The 19,651-nt window shown below is 44.2% G+C and overlaps 1 protein-coding gene across 1 annotated transcript; it reads left to right on the top strand.

Moving 5' to 3' along the window:
* The first annotated feature begins 582 nt into the window (after positions 1-582).
* On the top strand, positions 583-19,164 carry LOC119217014 (unconventional myosin-VIIa). Its single transcript, XM_037470298.2, has 48 exons — positions 583-728; positions 1,083-1,120; positions 1,255-1,356; positions 1,449-1,601; positions 2,164-2,348; positions 2,881-3,002; positions 3,086-3,228; positions 3,322-3,435; positions 3,581-3,734; positions 3,810-3,886; positions 3,978-4,097; positions 4,644-4,783; positions 4,898-5,108; positions 5,189-5,324; positions 5,416-5,585; positions 5,691-5,831; positions 5,935-6,093; positions 6,178-6,270; positions 6,746-6,840; positions 6,944-7,028; positions 7,120-7,338; positions 8,211-8,423; positions 8,502-8,714; positions 8,807-8,971; positions 9,051-9,350; positions 9,432-9,592; positions 9,688-9,814; positions 9,900-10,019; positions 10,453-10,626; positions 11,183-11,410; positions 11,501-11,668; positions 11,761-11,878; positions 13,691-13,817; positions 13,902-14,068; positions 14,147-14,328; positions 14,417-14,538; positions 14,613-14,767; positions 15,379-15,532; positions 15,847-16,002; positions 16,447-16,552; positions 16,640-16,753; positions 16,838-16,925; positions 17,022-17,128; positions 17,340-17,525; positions 17,872-17,988; positions 18,123-18,206; positions 18,287-18,406; positions 18,509-19,164. The coding sequence occupies exons 2-48, from the start codon at positions 1,103-1,105 to the stop codon at positions 18,602-18,604; spliced, it is 6,705 nt and encodes a 2,234-aa protein (XP_037326195.2). The 5' UTR covers positions 583-728; positions 1,083-1,102; the 3' UTR covers positions 18,605-19,164.
* Positions 19,165-19,651: the final 487 nt, after the last annotated feature.

The raw sequence follows: 19,651 nt of genomic DNA, 5'->3' as shown, positions 1-19,651 counted from the left end.
AAACGTACAGTGTAACCCAAAAGATTGCAGGACTTAAGTCTAGTAAATGTTAAACCTCGGCTTTTCTGTGTAAGCGCCTGACTTTGTTCAGTCAACATTGTACCAGACCATATATCATATATCGTTATGAGCTGTCTAATAAACGGACAGCAAAGAGGAGGGGAGGAGGTGGGGTGGGGGGGGGGGCAGTCACTCCTCTTCACTATCTGCTATTTACAACATGATTGCAGGCAACTACAGCGCAGCACGACCTGTGACTGGATCTGGAAAAAGTGACTTCCTAGCATTCGGGTAGCCCACTGTTCTTTTAGCGCGATAACAGAGCTAACCAGCTGACTGATTCTGTCCACAAAGAATTTTGCCCTTTTGTTTTTACTGTATGTTTGCATCTATATCTGTGCTGATGCTTTGTTTTTAAGTAGCCCCCCCCCTGTGGATTCATCATCTTTACACTTGAAGTGGATGCTCTGTGATGATACATGGCGACGGTTGGTGAAACCGGGTGGCTCCACCTTCTGCAGGATCAAAGTCAAAGGGCCATAAAAAGGTGTTTGCTAGGAAAGGTCGCAGCTTCCTGCTTCATAAGTCATTACAAGAAACAGTTCCCCGAGGGGCAGCAGCGGGGGGCTTCGACCAAAGACTCAACTACTCTCAGATAAGAGCCGAAAGAGCACATGACGGTGTCTTCAAATCGTCCATCACACAAAGTGTCTCTTGTCTCCAAAGAGGTAACTTGATTGTGTTTTCATGTTTTTTCACTCGGTCTGTCTTTCAGATCTCATGGTTCTATATGTAGTCATTACTAGAAGTGTCCTGCAAGGGACAGTTATGGTGTAATCACACTGAAATGAGACTAGAAATGTGGAAATTAGAAAAAAATGTTCAAGGGCTTAAAAATTGTCATTTCAAATATTTCTTTTTTACTTTGAATAACATCTGCATTGTGTTGCTATAAATAACTTTAGACCCAGTCCTCCGTTAAAGCTGACTGTGCAGACCTATCTAATATCGGTTTGGTAGCAGGTTCAAGTCATTGTAAATACTTTGACTTGGCTGACTCTGAATTGAGAATTTCTTTACAGACTTAATCCAGGTTTCTGCTATGCTGCATTTGAGTAAGGTAAGAAGTATTATCTCAGTAATATGTCCACATAATTCAAAAAATCTGTAATCGCATCGTCATTTTGAGAAGGGTTATCCTATTTTGGAATGGAATTTTGTTTTGTTATTACAATGCCTGCTTCCCCAAACCAGGGGGATTTTGTATGGGTGGACACTGGTGCCCAGGTGCCGATTGGGGCAGAGGTCAAGGTGACGGACACCGGCCAGTTTCAGCTGATCGATGACGAAGGAAAGGTACAAAACCCTTCAAGGGTTTTTGTCATGTTCAGAACAGACGTGTGCCAGCCCTCTACACATAAATCAACTCTTTTATAACACACACTCAGGAGCACAAGATCAGCAAGAAGACGCAGGACGCCATCCGGCCCATGCACCCCACCTCTGTGAAGGGCGTGGACGACATGATTCGGCTCGGTGACCTCAATGAGGCCGGGCTCCTCAGGAACCTCCTGGTGCGCCACAAGGAAGGCATCATCTACGTAGGTTCCTGTTCCCTGCACACACGCTGAACCACCCAGTTTTTACGATGTCCATAACCTGCCGTAGAAATGCTTACTCGTCTGTGTCCTCGCTGGTTTTGGATCGGCTTTCTGTCCTGGACTTTGCCCCGTAGATTATCAGAGTTCTGTTTGTCTCCATGGAGACAAATGAGCCCCTGTTGAGGGAAACCGCCCCAGTGTTTCTATGTCATTAAAGCTCAGCAGTGTGTGTTCAATTATGAATCATCTAGTTGTTTGCTAAATGCTGCGGGCAAAATGAGACGGGCTGATATTCCTTTGTGTTGCTCTCTATATATTAAAAGGCGCCGCTTCATGGTTATAATCCATCCGTGACATCTTTAGATCAGAGAACTCGTGATTACATCCATTGCGTGCTCTGCTGCCATAACCAAACAGGGTCACTGGCTGTATGATGTGCTTTCAACATAATAACTTGTTTATGTACACACACACACACACACACACACACACACACACACACACACACACACACACACTCCTCAACTGTGCCCATGTGTGACAGATAGCTTCTGTTTTTAAGACGTACACAGGCTCCATTCTGGTGGCAGTCAACCCGTACCAGCTGCTGCCCATCTACACCATGGAGCAGGTGCACATGTACACAGATCGGCGGCTGGGGGAACTGCCGCCGCACGTCTTCGCCATCGCAGACAGCTGCTTTTTCAACATGCGCCGCAACCAAAGGAGCCAGTGCTGCGTGATCAGGTCTGCTTATTGTGATGTAGACAGACGGAGGATTGATTAGTTGAATCTTTTAAGTGAAAATATCCTGGTTTTAAATATGTTTGGAACTGCAAGCGAGCAGACTGCACTGTGCACATTGAGGGTTTCATGATCCCAATACCTTAGACGGTGGGACAGATCCATATTGCATTGTTTAGGTCGCCTGGGAATCAGTGGCTTATGAATAAAAGTCAGTGTTTTTTACCCATGTGAGTAAGAAATGTTCTTTTTTTAAGCATACAGTATTGGTCAATGTGGGCTATCTAGTGGCTTCAGAAAAAAAGCCGAGGTGTGTATATAACCCTACACCACAGACATGTATATTCCACCCTGTGTTTTCGGACAAGATACTAATATAAGAGGATATTATTATAAATTGTGAAAAGACCAGGGCCTAAACTTGATCCCAGTACAACCCTTTTGTTAATGCCGAAGCGTTTCAAAACACATCATCGGGGGCTTTGGAACCGTCAACAGTCTGTACACATGCTTACTTTTCTGTTTCCTCCTCAAGTGGAGAGTCCGGAGCAGGCAAAACCGAGAACACCAAGCTCATGTTGCAGTTCCTGGCCGCGGTGAGCGGCCAGCACTCCTGGATCGAGCAACAGATTCTTGAAGCTAACCCCATCCTGGAGGGTAAGAGCAAAACACAGTCAGAGGGTTATAGAATCGTCTGAATCCCCCGTCTCAGTTACTCTGCTTAACGCTACACATTTCAGCCTTTGGTAATGCCAAGACCATCCGCAACGATAACTCAAGTCGCTTCGGGAAGTACATTGACATCAACTTCACCAAGGGTGGGGCCATTGAAGGGGCCCGCATTGAGCAGTACCTGCTGGAGAAGTCCAGAGTTTGTCACCAGGTGGGAAGATTGGTTTGCTATATATTTGCAAGAGCAGTAACAGGGTACAAGTCCAATTCTCTTGTGGTAAAGCTCATGTGCTTCAATGTGCAGGCGCCTGAGGAAAGGAACTACCACATCTTTTACTACATGCTGATGGGCATGCCAGCTGAGCAGAAAAAGATCCTTTCTCTTGGGAATGCTGCTGAATACAAATATCTGACCATGGTACTGAAATAATTCTGCAAACCATTAAATGCGATTCAAACACTTATATTATCTATATTTATGGATTAAGTTAAATCGACATGTGATTAACCCAGACAAAACCAGCGTTGACGTATAGCTTGAAACCATGTGACCGTATCACCAGGGTAAGTGCACCAGCTGCGAAGGACGTGATGATGTGAAGGAATTTGCCCACTTTCGTTCAGCTCTGAAGATTCTCATGTTCACCGACAACGATTCCTGGGAAATCTGCAAACTGCTTGCTGCAATCCTTCACCTGGGCAATGTGGACTTTGAGGGTAAGGACAGCACCATGGACTTGGATTCATATTTTGAGCTTTGAGCTTTAGGCACATTTTATTGAATCATTTCAGCTACCTTAGTAAAAAACCTGGAAGGCTGTGACATCCTCCCGTCACCCAATTTCAACATGGCCAGCCAACTTTTGGAGGTATGAGAAGTTTTTTTCTTTCTTTATACATTTGAATGTGTTTACAATTTTAAATAAAAGGAGCTCACGTGGTCTTGACTTATTACCTCAGGTGGAACCCAAAGCACTGGCGAAGAGTCTGACTCAGCACTCCCTCATGACAGCCAGAGAGAGTGTGACCAAACCTCTGACCTCTGCCCAGGCTAAGGACGGCAAGGATGCCTTCGTCAAGGTAACATCAGTCTGGATTATTGTTTTTAAAAAGCAAAAATGTATTTCAGAAGATATTGAGGCTCTTGTTACATACTAAACTAGTTTCGCGAGGATGTAACGCTAATCGAAATGTATGGATGATAAACGGAGAAAACATTTAATTTCTTGTTGTTCTTGTGTTACATACGTATGATAATATGCTGGTATTTTACAGCATTGTCCCCTTTATTATGTTCTATTAATTTACATGCTAACTTTTGGATTACAAGGATACCTGCTGGGATTCTATTTATGTTAGCAGCATACCATGTGTAGTATTTCATCACCTCTTTTGCAAGCGAGACCTGGTTAAGACACCAGCTTAGGACATATAAACCATTACTAAAACACATGACAAGACTAAAGTTAGGCTCAGAGCAGAGATTAGGTAACAATGGAGTCATTAACCATGGCATGGAAGTGACAGGAGTGTCTGGGTTAGAATCTCTGGATCTTATTTGTTTTGTTGGTACAGGGGTTTGTGCTGCGTATTATATGTTATCTATTATCTGTATTTTTTGTCCAGGCTATTTACGGACGACTTTTCATTTGTGTCGTGAAAAAAATCAACGCTGCCGTTTACAAACGCCCTGAGGATTCCAACGACGTTCGACAGTCAATAGGCTTACTCGACATCTTCGGCTTTGAGAATTTCAAGAAAAACAGGTTGGCGTTCACGACAACTCTCAAGCCATCAGAGCTTTTACTTCTGCAGGACATATATTGTTTACTGACATCATCCCGACCTCATGTGTTGTTGCGTTTGTCGATGTGTTGCAGCTTCGAGCAGCTGTGCATCAACTTTGCCAATGAGCAGTTGCAGCAGTTCTTCGTCAGGCACGTTTTCAAGCTGGAGCAGGATGAGTATGCCCGTGAGAACATTGTTTGGAAGCAGATTGACTACAAAGACAACCAGGGCACCTTGGACATGTTGGCCAACAAACCTCTGAACATGCTGGCGCTTATTGACGAAGAGAGCAACTTCCCCAAGGTTTATGTCCTCCTGGTGCCTCGTGAAGTCGGCTCTAACAGAGAAAAGCAGGTTTTCACTCCTTTGTGGTTCATTCTCAGGGCACAGATGGCACCCTGCTCCAGAAACTGAACCACGTGCATGGGAAAGGGGACATCTATCTTTGCCCCAAGAACAACTATGAGACACAGTTTGGAGTCAAACATTTTGCCGGAGAGGTCCAGTACGATTCAAATGGTATTTTTAAACAATTTCTTTGAAAGCATCAAATCCTTCTTACGCAACTTCTGTGTGATGGTCTTATTGTGTCCATCTTTTTTTTTTTTAGGTTTCCTTGAGAAAAACCGCGACGCGCTGAGCTCAGATCTGATTAATCTGGTGGAGACCTCGACAAATAAACTCCTCAAAGAGGCGTTTCACAATGTGCTATCCTCCAGTACGATGAAGAGCACCGTCAACCCGAGGATGATCTTCAGCACGGCCAACAACAGCCTTCGGGTCCGAGACGCCTCAAGCTTAGACACATTTATAATCAGTTGGAAAATAAAAAAAAGAAATTCACTGTCTTGCTTACACAAGTTGACATTGTATTGTGTCTGACAGCAATCGACTGATGGCAAGAAGCGAGTGCCGACGCTTGTTGGCCAGTTCCGACAGTCCCTGGATTCCCTGATGAAAACACTGACCGTGTGTCAGCCCTATTTCATACGCTGCATCAAACCCAACGACTTCAAGAGGCCCATGGTGAGGAAAGACTAAGTGATGTGTTCACTCCATCCAAAAATAATACTTCAATGTTCATTTTGTGCTAAAAATAATGCGAGAGCAAACCTCTTTTGTCCCTCAGCTGTTTGACCGAGAGCTGTGCATGCGCCAGCTCCGTTACTCTGGTATGATGGAGACCATCAGAATCAGGAAAAGTGGATACCCCGTCCGCTACACGTTCAGCGAGTTTCTAAATCGCTACCGAGTCCTGCTGAAAACTACCCTCTGTGATCCCAAAACAGTAAGCCGAATTGATGTGATATTCTCACACATGTTTTCCTCTTCCCATGCCATGTGTGTGCAATGACTTTTTTTGCTACAACAGAAAAGTAACGAGGAATGCTGTGAAAGCATTTGTGAGTCTATTCTTGCTGGAGAGGGCGACTGGAAGCGTGGCAAGACAAAGATATTCCTCAAGGTGCTACCTTACTATCTGAATACCTAATTGGAAGACTGTAAACACTGCTGAATAGCCAATGGTTTATATTGTAATAATACTGAATTTGTATTAAATATTTTACTGATAGTTAGGTGGGTCTTCCCATCTGCCACTTTGATTCGCACTGATATAGTATTGATTGCCTCAGTAACAGATCAGATGAATTGCCATAAACTCGACAGCACAGCTTTTTTTATGCATCTCTGGGCGGTGTATACCTGCAAAACTAATGCCATTGACACCTGCCAGGTGTACTTTATTTTACTCATCATGCTAACGTATTAAACAAACACGGTAGGCGTTGTACCTGCTGAAAGGCATAATCTTTTGTCATTGTTGACATGCTAACACATGCAAGCATTTAACTCATGACACCACAATATACTATTGCTTATAATATATTAATCTGTCAATATTTCCACTACAATAATGAATTCTGGAACGTTTCTCTCAGGACTTCCATGACACCATGCTGGAAGTGGAGCGAATGAAAGAACTAAATGAGAAAGCACTTGTGATCCAGAAAGTCATGAGAGCCTACAAATACAGGTACGGGACAAAAGTTGTAAAATAAGTTTCTTTTATTTACATTCTTTTTTTTCTGCTCATGTGACCAACACATTCAAGTCTTCATGGCTCTTGTCCTCTAAAGGCGACAATTCTTGAAGAAGAAAGCAGGTGCTCTTGTCATTCAGAAATGCTGGAGAGGACATAAAGGAAGAAAGCTTTACAAAGTGGTGAGTCTTTTATTAACTCAGGAGTACTTTTTCCAGGTGAAAATCCATGGCCGGCATCCAACAAACCCCTTCGATTCTGACTTAATTCCAGGTCCAGCTGGGTTTTGCGAGGCTGCAGGCACAGGTACGGTCTCGGCAGCTCCAATTCCACTATAAGAAGGAACGCGAGGCGGCCATCGTGCTGCAGGCCCGGGTCAGGGGGTACCAGGCTCGGAACGAATGGAAGCGCAAGAGAGACGCTGTGATCCTCCTGCAGGCCCACGTCAGGGGCGGGCTGGCAAGAAAGGCTATGAAAAAGATGAAAACAGATGTAAGTTCAACTGAAAGAACTATAAGTAACCCTCTGGATGACAATAATAAAGAAGGTTAAAGTCCAGCCGGTACAACATGTGGTAGCACTTCCTCATCAGATTGAACCAAAGTACACTTTCAGGGTCACCAACCATCACCTTCCAAATGATTAATAATTTTATCAAAGTATATTACCAATTTATTACCGTTGGGTAAATATTGAAAAGGGGAGATTATTCTGTTACATTTAACTCAATCTGTCTCCTGTCTCTTGTCAGCTTAACCAATCATCTCTCATTTCCACTGTTTATTAGTTACTTTATCCATCTATTTCAAATTTTTATTTTTTCTTAGCTAACTAAACAATTTAACAACTTTTCTGTTTTGACAAGGTTACTATTTTACAATTAAATCATTCATTTATTAAATACTTTCAGCAACCATTTTAACCGATTACTTTTAGCTAATTTTTTTAACCAGCTATCCCTTAATTTTAATAGCTATTTTAAATATCTCCCTGAAGCTAACTATCTTCAGTATTTCCCCATAACCCTTAGCTTTTAGCTTAATGTATATTGGCTGAATAGTTTCCGTCCACTCTCAGGGGCTACAGGTGGTGTTACGACTCACTCATTGATGAAGGTATGTACGGACTGAGAAGTTAGCGTTGTAGAGTTTTTCACATCAGCTAGTCCACGGATCCCATTGTTGAGGAGTGTGTCAGAAACCTCTGTTACCCAAACTACTGCTCTGTGAGGAGGCCAATGCACCCAAACCCAAAGTGACTGAAGCTTCTGCTCAGATTAAAGATGTACATGTTATTTGGGTTGCGTGGTTATAAGTTGTAAAATACACTTTTCCCTGATCTTCTGTTGTGTTGTGTGTGTTCAGATGTACCTCTCGGCTAAAGAGAAAGAAGAAGAACGGCAGGCTGTTTTGGAGAGACAGAAACACTTGGAGGAAATACTTAGGCGGAGGAAAGAGATGGAGGCCAAAGCTCAGACTGAGTCCATCACTGACCAGGAGATGGTAGACAGCATCTTTGACTTCCTGCCCGGTATGGTGGGCGGAGGGCAGGAGGGGCAGGCCCCTGTGGGATACGAGGTTTGGCAAGCCGAAGCTTTGCACATTCTGTAGTTCTTGTCGAGTCCGTTACTGCATGTCTGTCCCTCCTTTTTTCAGAAATTTGAGGCCAGAGGGATGGTCACAGAGGAGATAGACATCGACGAGCAGCCCATGGAGGAGGGTCTCCCCCAAGAGGACGATGATGACTTGGACGAGTACTCCTTCTCCAAATTTGCCTCCATGTACTTCCAGGGCGCAGCCACCCACAGCCACATCCGCCAGAGGCTTCAGCAGCCCCTGCTGTACCATGAAGATGAAGGAGACGTCCAGGTGCTTCTCTCAGACCACTTAGATTCATCATTGACATTGTTCTGACATGTGGAATATCTTTTTAATGGTATTTTCTGTTATGTTATTGCCAGGCTTCTCTAACTGTGTGGTGGATCATACTGAGGTTCATGGGAGACCTCCCTGATCCAAAGAAGCGGGTCCGGGCTCAGGGAGCTACACCGCAGGAACGACTTATGCCGCAGGAGTTGATCTCCAGAAACGACAGACGTCTCAGCCACATGGTTGGACTGGATCAGGTAAATGCTATTTGAATACAACGCAATTCTGTAGGATTATCATCAATTGATCATAGATTTTAAATGATCTCTGCTTTAGAGGGTGCTAAGGAATAAGAAAGAAAGGAAGCCCTCCACAGTACCCGAGGAGCCGACACAGAACAGGAAGGCTTCCATTTTCACAGACCTTCTGACAAGAAACAGGAAGGCTTCTACTGCGCCCAATGAGACAGCCCAAAACCCGAGGGGATACACTGTGCCAGAGGGGGCCCCGCGGGCAAGAAAGGGATCCACCTTTACCGACCTGCTGTCCAGAAACAGAAAGGCATCCACAGTCCAGGAAAATACAATCCCCAAATCGGGTTCAAGCTTCAGGAAGCCGTCCATCATCATGGAGGAGGTGAGGAGTAAACTTAAAAACTATTAGTGTTGCTGTGAAGTTCACTTTTTAAAATGACAAATGTCTTTTTTCTCCTTACAGTCAGATGACCTGACTGAAGTATCCAAGCCTCCCACCCTGCAGACTGTGAGCGAGGGCGATGACACCATGATGGGAGAGGGACCCACCCTGGACCGGCCCCTGACGGTGCTCGAAAAACTCCACATCATTGTGGGATATGCCATTGTCAGACCTGACCTCAGGTAACTCAAGTTCCTTTTCAAAATAACATATATGTCACTGTCCGGTATTTCCCTTTATTCTCTACAAATACAATATCCGTCTGTTGCCCGTCCAGGGATGAAATCTACTGTCAGATCTGCAAGCAGCTTCAAGACAACAACAATCGCAACAGCTACTTCCGTGGCTGGATCCTGATGTCTCTGTGCTTGGGCATCTTCCCTCCGAGTGATCGCTTCATACGGGTAAGGGGGCCTCCGGATTTCACGCACAGTGTGCAGGACGCGGTTCTGTTTCGCTCATCTCTTCTCATCTCTTACGTCTGTGCAGTACCTGCAGAGTTTTATCCGTATCGCCCCGGGAGGCTACGCCGCCCACTGTGCTGAAAGGCTGCGGCGCACGGCCATGAACGGAGTGCGGGGGGAGCCTCCGGCCTGGCTGGAGCTGCAGGTACTGAGGTTACCTCTGCTGTCTGAAATGGATTAATGTGCATTTGTCCCTTTTGTTGAAATTTGTTGAAAGATCAGGAAAGGAAGAAGATCAGGTTGAGAATGTGAGGTTTGTGATTTCAACCATTCAAGAATGTTCAGCCTCCCTGTCCACCATTTTTATCGGCACTATGATTTGATAGAAATGAGTTCCGTTAAGAAAGGTTGGCAGGGAAATTTGGGGTGTTGTTTCACAGAGAGGATTTTTTTTTTTATTGAATTGTTCTATGCTGAGAGCACAACAAAGAAAATACGATAAACCTAAATCTCAAAATCTCAGAGAAACTACATTTGCTCCATAACATGTTTTTTTAGAAACATGTTATATCATGAACTGACCCTTTGACAGTTCTGAACTTGCATGCCCAGTACCTTTATTTTCTGTGCTGTGATAGGCAATCAAGACAAAAAAGCCCATGATTGTGTCTGTGAGTCTGATGGACGGACGCTCCATTAACCTACCCGTCGACTCAGCATCCACCTCCAAAGAGATCTGCCAGCTCCTCTCCAACAAAGTCAAGCTCAAAGACACCTTCGGCTTCTCTGTGTACGTCGCCTTGTACGAAAAGGTACGCAGTCACGTCCGATCGCGTGTTCATGTTCCTGCAAGGAGAGCGGCTGATGAGCAGCTGATGAGTCCCGCACAGGTCCAGTTCAGCATAAAAACCATGACCACTGTGCACCCTCAAAGCTCAGCACAGAGCCGATGGAAAGGTGTTTTGAGTGCAGATTGCTAAGACAAGAGTGAATGTTATTTGAAGTATCATAGCAAGGATTGAACATAAAATGTTCTGAAAGAGCTTTCTCTGCATTGATTTATTTGAAGGAAAATACAAGTTGCCCTTTTATTTTTTCATACAAGTTAAGGGACATTAAAGTGCTGTCATTTTACTTTTCACTTTTACTTACTGCTTTATTGTGCAATGTTAATCAACCGTGTAGACCTTTGCCAGTGAATTTATTACTATGTCTATATTTAGAGTTTGGGAGTTTGACGTTTTAGCTGGCAGTGCTAGTACATAGGCTTGTTCCTGTTGTTTGCTCAGCGCTCATTACGGAGAAAGTATCATGGTGATTTCAGAATATCTAGGTATTGGTAACTTGAAGTGCTGACCTGTCCTGAAGGTGTGGGCTCTGGGCGGCGGGCGGGAGCACGTGATGGACGCCATCTCCCAGTGTGAGCAGGAGGTAAAGCGGAGAGGAGGGCAGGAGCAGCACGCTCCCTGGCGTCTCTTCTTCCGCAAGGAGGTCTTCACCCCCTGGCACGACTGCAAGGAGGACCAGATCAGCACAGACCTCATCTACAAACAGTTTGTCCACGGGTTGAAGTGTGGAGAGTACCAGAGTAAAAAGGTGGGCTCATACTTGGATGATTATCCTCTGCCGGTCGTATTCTCAGGTGTATCCATTTGAAACGTTTCCCCTCGCGTTTCCCTTTCACAGGAGGACGATCTTGTCCAGCTGGCTGCAAAACATCTGTACATCCAGAACGGCTCCGACAGCAGCCCAGAGCACGTGAAGGAGGCTGTTCAGGACTGCATCAACAACACTCTGCTGGAGGCCAAGTCAGAGGGCAAATGGGTGCAAATGGTCAGCAGTGCTCATTCTCAGGTCAGTCTCCTCACTGTACAGGAATAAGGTATATACTAAAGTCTTCACAGTGGCTTCAAGTTTCCCTCTATTCTATTCTTAAATCCCACCAGGGTCCGTATCTGAGTTCAAGACAGAAGGCCGAGTCAGTGAAGGCAGAGATGGTGGACTACGCCCGAGAGACATGGCCCATGTTCTTCTCTCGCTTCTTTGAAGTGGTCAAACTGTCAGGTGGGTGTCTATCGGCACAGACTGATGTCTCTGTTGTTATGTATTCAATATAACAATACACGGATGACAAAAAACATCTTTTTGTTTTTAATGAATTAGAAATAATAAAGATTAGATGACATGTCATTTAGCTGACGCCTTTATCCAAAGTGACTTACAATAAGTGCATTACCACATTGAGATACAAACTCAGAAGAACAAGATAATAGAAGAAGGCATCATGCACTCCATTGTTAGACTAATCATTGGGTTCTGTATGTGTTTGTACCTACAATACTAGTACTATTACTGATTTACTTTAGAAGTTGTCTCATAGAATTAGGTACAAGTTCACTACTATACTTCAAATAGTGTAGCTAACAAGATCCTCTGTTGAATTATTATTATTATTATTATTGTTTTCCTTGCTCAAATTTTAAAAATCAAAGTTTTTCTACAAATGTACACTTTCTTCTGTAATGAAAATGTTTTTTTTTCTTTGAGCAATTAGCTGTTTTTGCTTTTTGTATCCATGTATGTCAGACTGGAATATACAAGATTATTTATAGATGCACTTTAGACTCAAGCAAAGCAGAGGATTAAGAGTTAATAAGTGGGGAACAACCTTCCTTCTTCCTTCCTTGAATACAAGATATGCTGCTGTAAACAACCAATTTGCAAAGCGATATATTGGAGCTGTTTAATGGGAATGAGCTGTGACTCACTGACACAGTAGATGATTGATGCAGCAGATCAAGTGACAACATGCTGCTGACATGAAAGTAATTACACAGGGTTCCACGTCACAATTCCTCACTAGAACTCACAGAGTGAACAATTTGAAGATGTTTATGCTTAACAGGTATTATGTGTTGCCCATGACCTCGTGTCCACGTAAATCACCAAATTTCATTCAGCTTCTTATCACTTAAAGAGACGGTGTGTGTGATTTTGTGCCGTGTTGCAAATTGCAAACAACTAAATGCCCCACAGCTCATCCATCCCTTTCCAAGCGTGTCGCAATACAGATATGTTAACAATTCAATGTGTGAGCGAAATGCTTTTTTTTTCAATTGCTGACGGTTGAATTAGGTGTCACATTTGTTGACATGTTCATGCTTGATGTATTGATAAAGCATTGCCTTTATTAATCGCAAATGTTTTATTGCATCAGACCAGTGAGTGTAGTAATCTTGACTTCAATGGGTTCGCTTTAGTCTCCCTGTAGCCTCTCTGCCTCCGCTCTGTCTGCCGACTTAGACTTAGTTGACTTAGTGTGTGTGTGTGTGTGTGTGTGTGTTTGTGTGTGTGTGTGTGTGTGTGTGTGTGTGTGCGCGTACGTGTGTGTAGCTCAGCCCGACAGAGGGAGCAGAGGAGCTGCTGGAAGAAATGACACCAAAACATTCAAAAGTACTAAATAAAAAGCACCAGCCTTGTGTAGAATACAGAGTTTTGGTACGCATTCCAAGCCTAAAACAGCAAAATACTCTCTGAGTACATGCCTCAAGTATAAAAGTTTGATACGGTGCCATCATTATGATAATGAACACTGACTAACAGGAACATTTAGAAATGTTATGTCCTCAAAAAGGTCGGCGACCCCTGCTATGTCCCAATAAAGGAACACAATGTGGCCCTTCTCCCTTGGTTTGAGGCCACTTGGAAAAGGGGCATATTTCACTATTTTCTGACATTTTTACGGAGCGCCGAGGGGAAAAAACAGTTGACCCTTCAGGGTGGCTGCAAGGATTCATGCGAGCAACACTGCTGCTCAGGAATGTACGTCATAATTGACTTGTTCTGGTTTAATAATCTCGTCCTTTTTTTTTTAAGGCCCTGCGCTGCCAAAGAGTAAGTTCATTGTGGCCATAAACTGGACCGGGATCACTTTCCTGGACGAGCGAGAGAAGAGGCTCCTGGAGCTCTCCTTCCCGGAAGTCACCGGAGTCCACACCATGAGGTAGAGATCAAAGGAGGAGCAGACAGCGCAGCGACATGGACTGCGACCAGCACTGCGTGGTGTTACCTCTGCTCTGACTTTCAGGGAGGGTAAAGGCTCCGGCCAGGCCGTGAACCTGCTCACGCTGAAAGGAGACTTCAGTCTGAGCGGAGGCACAGCGGAGGACATGGCAGAGCTGGTGACAATGTTCCTCAGTGGACTGAGGGAGAGATCCAAGTATGCTGTGACCCTGAAGGAAGCCGACAGGCAAGGTGAGCCGATCAGATTTGATCTATGGCCGCGGGTCGCTCGCTGATGCTCATTGCTGACTGATTTCCATTCCTCGACAGATGACCCCACATTCCTCAGTTTCAAGAAAGGAGAGCTCATTATAATAATCAAAGATGATGAGTTTTCGGAGCAGCGTGGCTGGATAAAGGGCCAAAATGAGAGCACGAGACAAACGGGAGCCGTCCCCACTGAGGCCATCTTAATCCTGCCAACACTCAGCAAACCCACCAACGCGGTCATGGTACAGAGACGTCCATATCGCATCGAAGAACACGTTATCGTGTGCAGGATCTGAGAAGCATTGAATGTTTTTCACTCCTTTTTTTCAGAGCCTGCTCAACTTGTCTCCTAATCAAAGAGAGAACGTCATCCGGGAAAACCAGAAAGAAACGGGAGCGTCGGAGAGATTACCTCCTGCCACGCTGAGAGAATTCTCCATTGATTACTTTCGGTATGTGGAATTTGTTTTTAGCAAGAAAGCGTTCCCTGGGACAGCACTGACCGCAGAACACCTTGCTCCCTCAGGCAGCCCAGCAAGGACGTGAACCGTCAGGTGATGTCCAGGAACGCGGCTCCTGAGAGGCTGTGGGCAAACTCCAGAGAGCCCATCAGACAGCCCCTCCTCAAGAAACTGGTGGGCAACCCAGAGCTCAGCCACAAAGCATGTCTGGCATTCACTGATATCCTTTACCCAAGAGATTTCTTTTTTGCATTTCTTGTCTCGGGAGTGAAAGCTAACAGAGGCTGAACATTTCTATTTCTTATGTTTTTTACCTGTCTGTAGACCGTGCGCTCTGTCAATAGACACACCTCACTAAACCTGACTTAACTTCCTTTGAATTGTCCTTGAATCCATCTAGTTCCCCTAATCTAAAAAATCCCTTTTAGTGCCAATTCTTTGCTACTCCAAAAAAAAAATTGTAGTATGACGCATAGTATTAAATGTAAGATGGCAGAATGTCTGAAGGGCTTCAGGTAGGTCAACTAACGAGAGAGTTTGGTAAGTCCTATCTTTGCTGTTTAAATTACACAAGAACAAAGGGAGGCAGGTGTTTTAAAATGTAGATGAAATATTAATGTCAAGAAAACAGACTTTAGGGGGAGTATAACATATAAGGTTGTGATTTGTGGGTGAGTGATTTCAAGATATGTGCCATGCGAAACATGCAAAAAACATGAAACGGTTTGAAAGGTCCCCGAAATGTGTCATATCGAGAAATGATTGAATTGTTCCGTAGTCCCGAACAACATACTGTCCCAGGATGTTGGCTCTTCCTTGACTGTTGTGTACCAATCCTGAAATACATGGGAGATTACCCCACCAAGCAGACACAGAGTCCTCTGGAGCTCACTGACCAGATCTTCGGTCCCGCCACTAAACACGAGGCGCTCAGGGATGAGATCTATTGCCAGATCATGAAGCAGATGAGTGCCAATAACAACAGGTGCGCTTATGTTATACTCACATTTGTCTATTTGGTGTAGAATTTCTGTTTAAGATGTAGTGGACTGTTGCTGCATTTGTTCCTGTAAATTGATACTAAAAATAGTTGAGTATATAATAAAAATATAAAAATAAATCTAAGGTTCTAAATTTAATCAAAGTCTGACTAATGCATTTAAGCAGTGTTCTTCTCATCTTTATTTAGACAGATAAAGAGTGTAATAAAAATAAACCGTTCTATTTCACGGACGTTTCATTTTCATTTTCTGCGGCCTCCGTGCTTTTGTGTCTTTGTGGTCCTTTCACGTCACGCAGGCTCAGCGTGGAGCAGGGCTGGCAGCTGCTGTGGCTCTGCTCCGGCCTGTTCCCTCCCAGCCAGCCCCTCCTGAGGCACGCTCGGCGGTTCCTCGAGTCGCGCTCCAGGGAGCCGCTCTCCGCCGACTGCCTGCAGCGCCTGCAGAGCTCCCTAAGGTCAGACCCACACGCCACAACCAGGCAGCTTCCTGCTTTCAGAGAAGGGGCGGGCGAGATGAGTGTGGTGACGCGCAGGGTTTGTGTGTGTGTGTGTGTGTGTGCGTGTGTGCGTGCGTGTGTGCGTGTGTGCGTGTGTGTGTGTGTGTGTGTGTGTGTGTAAGAAGCCCTGACTCTCGTTGTTCGGGGTCTCTGGACTGAACCAACGTAGCAGAAGTACTCCTCTCTTCGTCTAGTTTGTTGAGGGCAAATTGTGCAGTTTAAGGAAGGACCTGCTTGCAGCAATGCTGGGCTGTGTTGCATCACCTTCACAGTGATATGACCACACTCCCCATTTGTATGTCCTCTATAAATACATTTGACATTTAGCATGATTTCCATAACGGGGGCCGAGCACCATTTTTTTTAATGTGTGTGTGTGTGCTTTTTTCTTACACGTGGTAGGATGGAGCCCAGGAAGCTCCCACCACACCAGGTGGAGGTGGACGCCATCCAGCAGAACAGCACGCAGATCTTCCACAAAATCCACTTCCCCAACGACACAGAGGAGGTAACGCAGAATGTTAAAGGTGCACAATCAAGCCAGGTCCGATATATTCGCACCCTAATCGCAGTGATTCCCTTCACCCTTTGACAGATATTTGAGGTTGCGACAAACACCAGGATCAAGGATCTCATCCAGAATATCACCAAGAAGCTCAGTCTGGCTTCAGCTGACGGCTTCAGCATTTTTGTCAAAACACAAGACACGGTGTGTTTCGGTTATATTTTGGTGTTTGATTCATGAATTTCCTCCCTGCTGGTTGTTAAAGAAGGTTTGTTATGTTCATTTCAGGTGCTCAGTTTGAATGACACAGACTACTTCTTTGACAGTCTGAGGCAAATCACTGACTGGTCCAAGAAAGCCAAGAGGATCAAAGACGGTAAAAATCTGTTATCCAATGGCTGGGCCAATACTTTGCCTTTGCCTGTATAAAACATCTTGGTTGTGTGTGTGTGTGTGTGTGCGCGCACTGCAGGCGGGCCAGTCAACATAGCCTACCTTGTGTTCTTCATGAGGAAGTTGTGGTTCAATGTGATCCCGGGCAGAGACGCAGAAGCAGATCTTATCTTCCATTTCCCTCAGGTACATTTGAATGATACTGGTCATCCAACACATTTTACAAGCTGGTGATAGAAAAAGGCCAAACTTTCCATGAGCATATTCTTACCTGACGTATTGATGTGTAAGAATCAATACTGCTCCTTCCTTCTCATTATGACCAATCGGACGGTTACAGATGGTCAAACTTTCCACAACGCTTGTACACTTTATAAGACACCTTTCTCTGTTTCAGGAGCTACCAAAGTACCTGAGGGGCTATCATGTGTGTACCAAAGAAGAAATGGTCAACATTGCAGCTCTGCTCTTTAAGATAAAGGTCAGCAATGACAAGAACCAGCTGGTCATGATTCCCAAGATGCTGAAGGAGCTGGTTCCCGCCGACCAGCTGAAGGCCATGTCGGAAAATGAATGGAAAAAGGTATGACGGGCTTTCCTACACGAGTCAACTTTGTCTATGTGGTCCTATGTATCACCCTGTAATTAGGATTTTAACGCCGTTCGGCCTTCTGCTCTTTCTCGGGGGCGGTTTTGTGTAGCGACATTTCTCAATGTGATTTGGTCCACAGTCCCCCAGTGCAATGTTGTAGCTCATAGATGTATTTGTATTTGTTTTCTGACAAAAAAAAAATCCTATGATCGCAATCTTCCTCTCTGAAAGAGGCTGTGAAATAAGAAATGATTAACCTCATTAAAAGCAGTGCAAAAATACAAAACAAAACAAAAGCGTTGCACCATACTGTGATGTGTATTTCTTTCATTTTCAGACTATCGTCGCCTCGTACAACAAACAAGTTGGCACAACCGTTGAAGAGGCTAAGGTGGCTTTTCTGAAGGCGGTCTGCCGCTGGCCGACTTTCGGTTGTGCATTCTTTGAAGTGAAGGTAAGGCCTGCGCTGAAAGTAGCACAAATGGGGCTTCATCTTGCGATCTATTGTTGGGTCAGGTGGGCGGCATGTTTATCTGATCCCCTCTGTCACGACTGCGGGGAAGAAAAGTTCTCTCACTTCTTTCTCAGCAAACCTCCGAGCCAAGTTTCCCAGATATTGTGCGCATCGCTGTCAGCAAGGAAGGACTCACCATCATCCACCCTAAAACCAAGGTGAAAAAGGAATCAAATCAAACACTTTTTCAGTTTAATGCTGCTGTTTCTCACCATTAGCGATTCTCTCTCTTTTAAAGGAGGTGCTGGCAAATCACCCATTCAACCGTATTGCTAACTGGTGCAGTGGAAGCACCTACTTTCACATGACTATCGGCAATTTAGTCAAGGGGAGCAAATTCCTGTGTGAAACCTCACTGGTAAGGGTATCATCAGACATGTGCGCTTTGGATGCTCAATGTTTAGAAAGATTAAAGACTAAAAGATTGTCCTTTCGTTCCCCCTGTGCCTATCAAAAAAAGGGTTACAAGATGGATGATCTCATAACCTCCTATGTCACAATGTACCTCAAAGAGCAGAAGGTAGTGCAAACCAGGAACCAGCGCTTCAACATGTGAACCTCAGCAGCGAGGAGCCCGGAGCTGCCGATATAAAGCCAACAAATTCATCATGGAGTCCAGACACACAAGGAGAGGCGAAGCAGGAGAGGGGTTCTGTTTTTAAAATGCAATCAACTGTTGTGCTCAGTAAAAAAAAATATATTCATGAAGGAAACAGAGTTTTTGTTTTATCCCAGTTTATTGAAGCTAATATTTCTTTGGTGTTCAAGTAACGTAATCCTAACACAGGTTCTATGGAAAACTAATACTATACTATGCACACATTTCCTACCGCTCTTAATTTATGAGAAAATAGGCTCGGTAAAACAATGTGCTTTGTGATCTATAAACATAATGTACTAATATGTATGAAAATGTGTGGGAAATCTATTTTTAAAGTCTAAAACAATATGTCTGAACATCAATGAATGCCACTACTTAATAATAGTGTTTGTTATAAAATATTACCCAAACTATTTCATGCACATTGTACACTGGTGAAACACTTTTCTATTTTTTGTTTACATTGATATGCATTAGAAGCATTGTTTTTTTTAATTCCCTGATCGCCACACACACCTATAAAAAAAATGGCTTCATAGTGCAAAAACTGTTTGGGAACTCCACAGAGCGATCATAAAATAATCCACCCTCAGAAAACATTTTAACTTCCTCCAAATAATCCCATGGTCATGAAAACGAACCAATCAGTAAAATTGTTAAAAAGAAATACTTTTCTGTGAAGATAATAAATTATAAAAAAATATTTTCCCAGTGGAAGTCTGTTTAGAGCATCTTATTTTGCACCACTCCTTCACCGCTGTAAGAAGAATGACACTTTTTTTAACAGCTAGGCCATGTTTTTTCTTGGGGGGGGGGGGTTACGAGACGCGCAGCAGACAGGAGTGAGGAGCCGAAAACAAAAGCTGGGGGCCGTCCCAATTAGCGCTTGGCAGTAGATTAACAGGGTTGTTATGTCAAAGCTTCTGCGCCGTCCTGCACAGATAGAGCCTCCATTCAAGTCTACAGAACGCCATTTGCATATCGATGATACAGAGAAGAGAG

This window comes from Pungitius pungitius, chromosome 7 (assembly GCF_949316345.1).
Source record: "Pungitius pungitius chromosome 7, fPunPun2.1, whole genome shotgun sequence".
NCBI classification, from domain to species: Eukaryota; Metazoa; Chordata; class Actinopteri; order Perciformes; family Gasterosteidae; genus Pungitius; species Pungitius pungitius.
Note: the sequence above shows the minus strand (reverse complement) of the source record. Positions and strands in the feature narration are given on the sequence as shown.

Bases quoted from the DNA above. Each gene is read 5' to 3' on its own strand.
- LOC119217014 (XM_037470298.2), top strand. The intron at 6,094-6,177 runs GTAAGCCGAATT...TTGCTACAACAG, and splicing joins CCCTCTGTGATCCCAAAACA to AAAAGTAACGAGGAATGCTG. The intron at 9,593-9,687 runs GTAACTCAAGTT...TTGCCCGTCCAG, and splicing joins ATTGTCAGACCTGACCTCAG to GGATGAAATCTACTGTCAGA.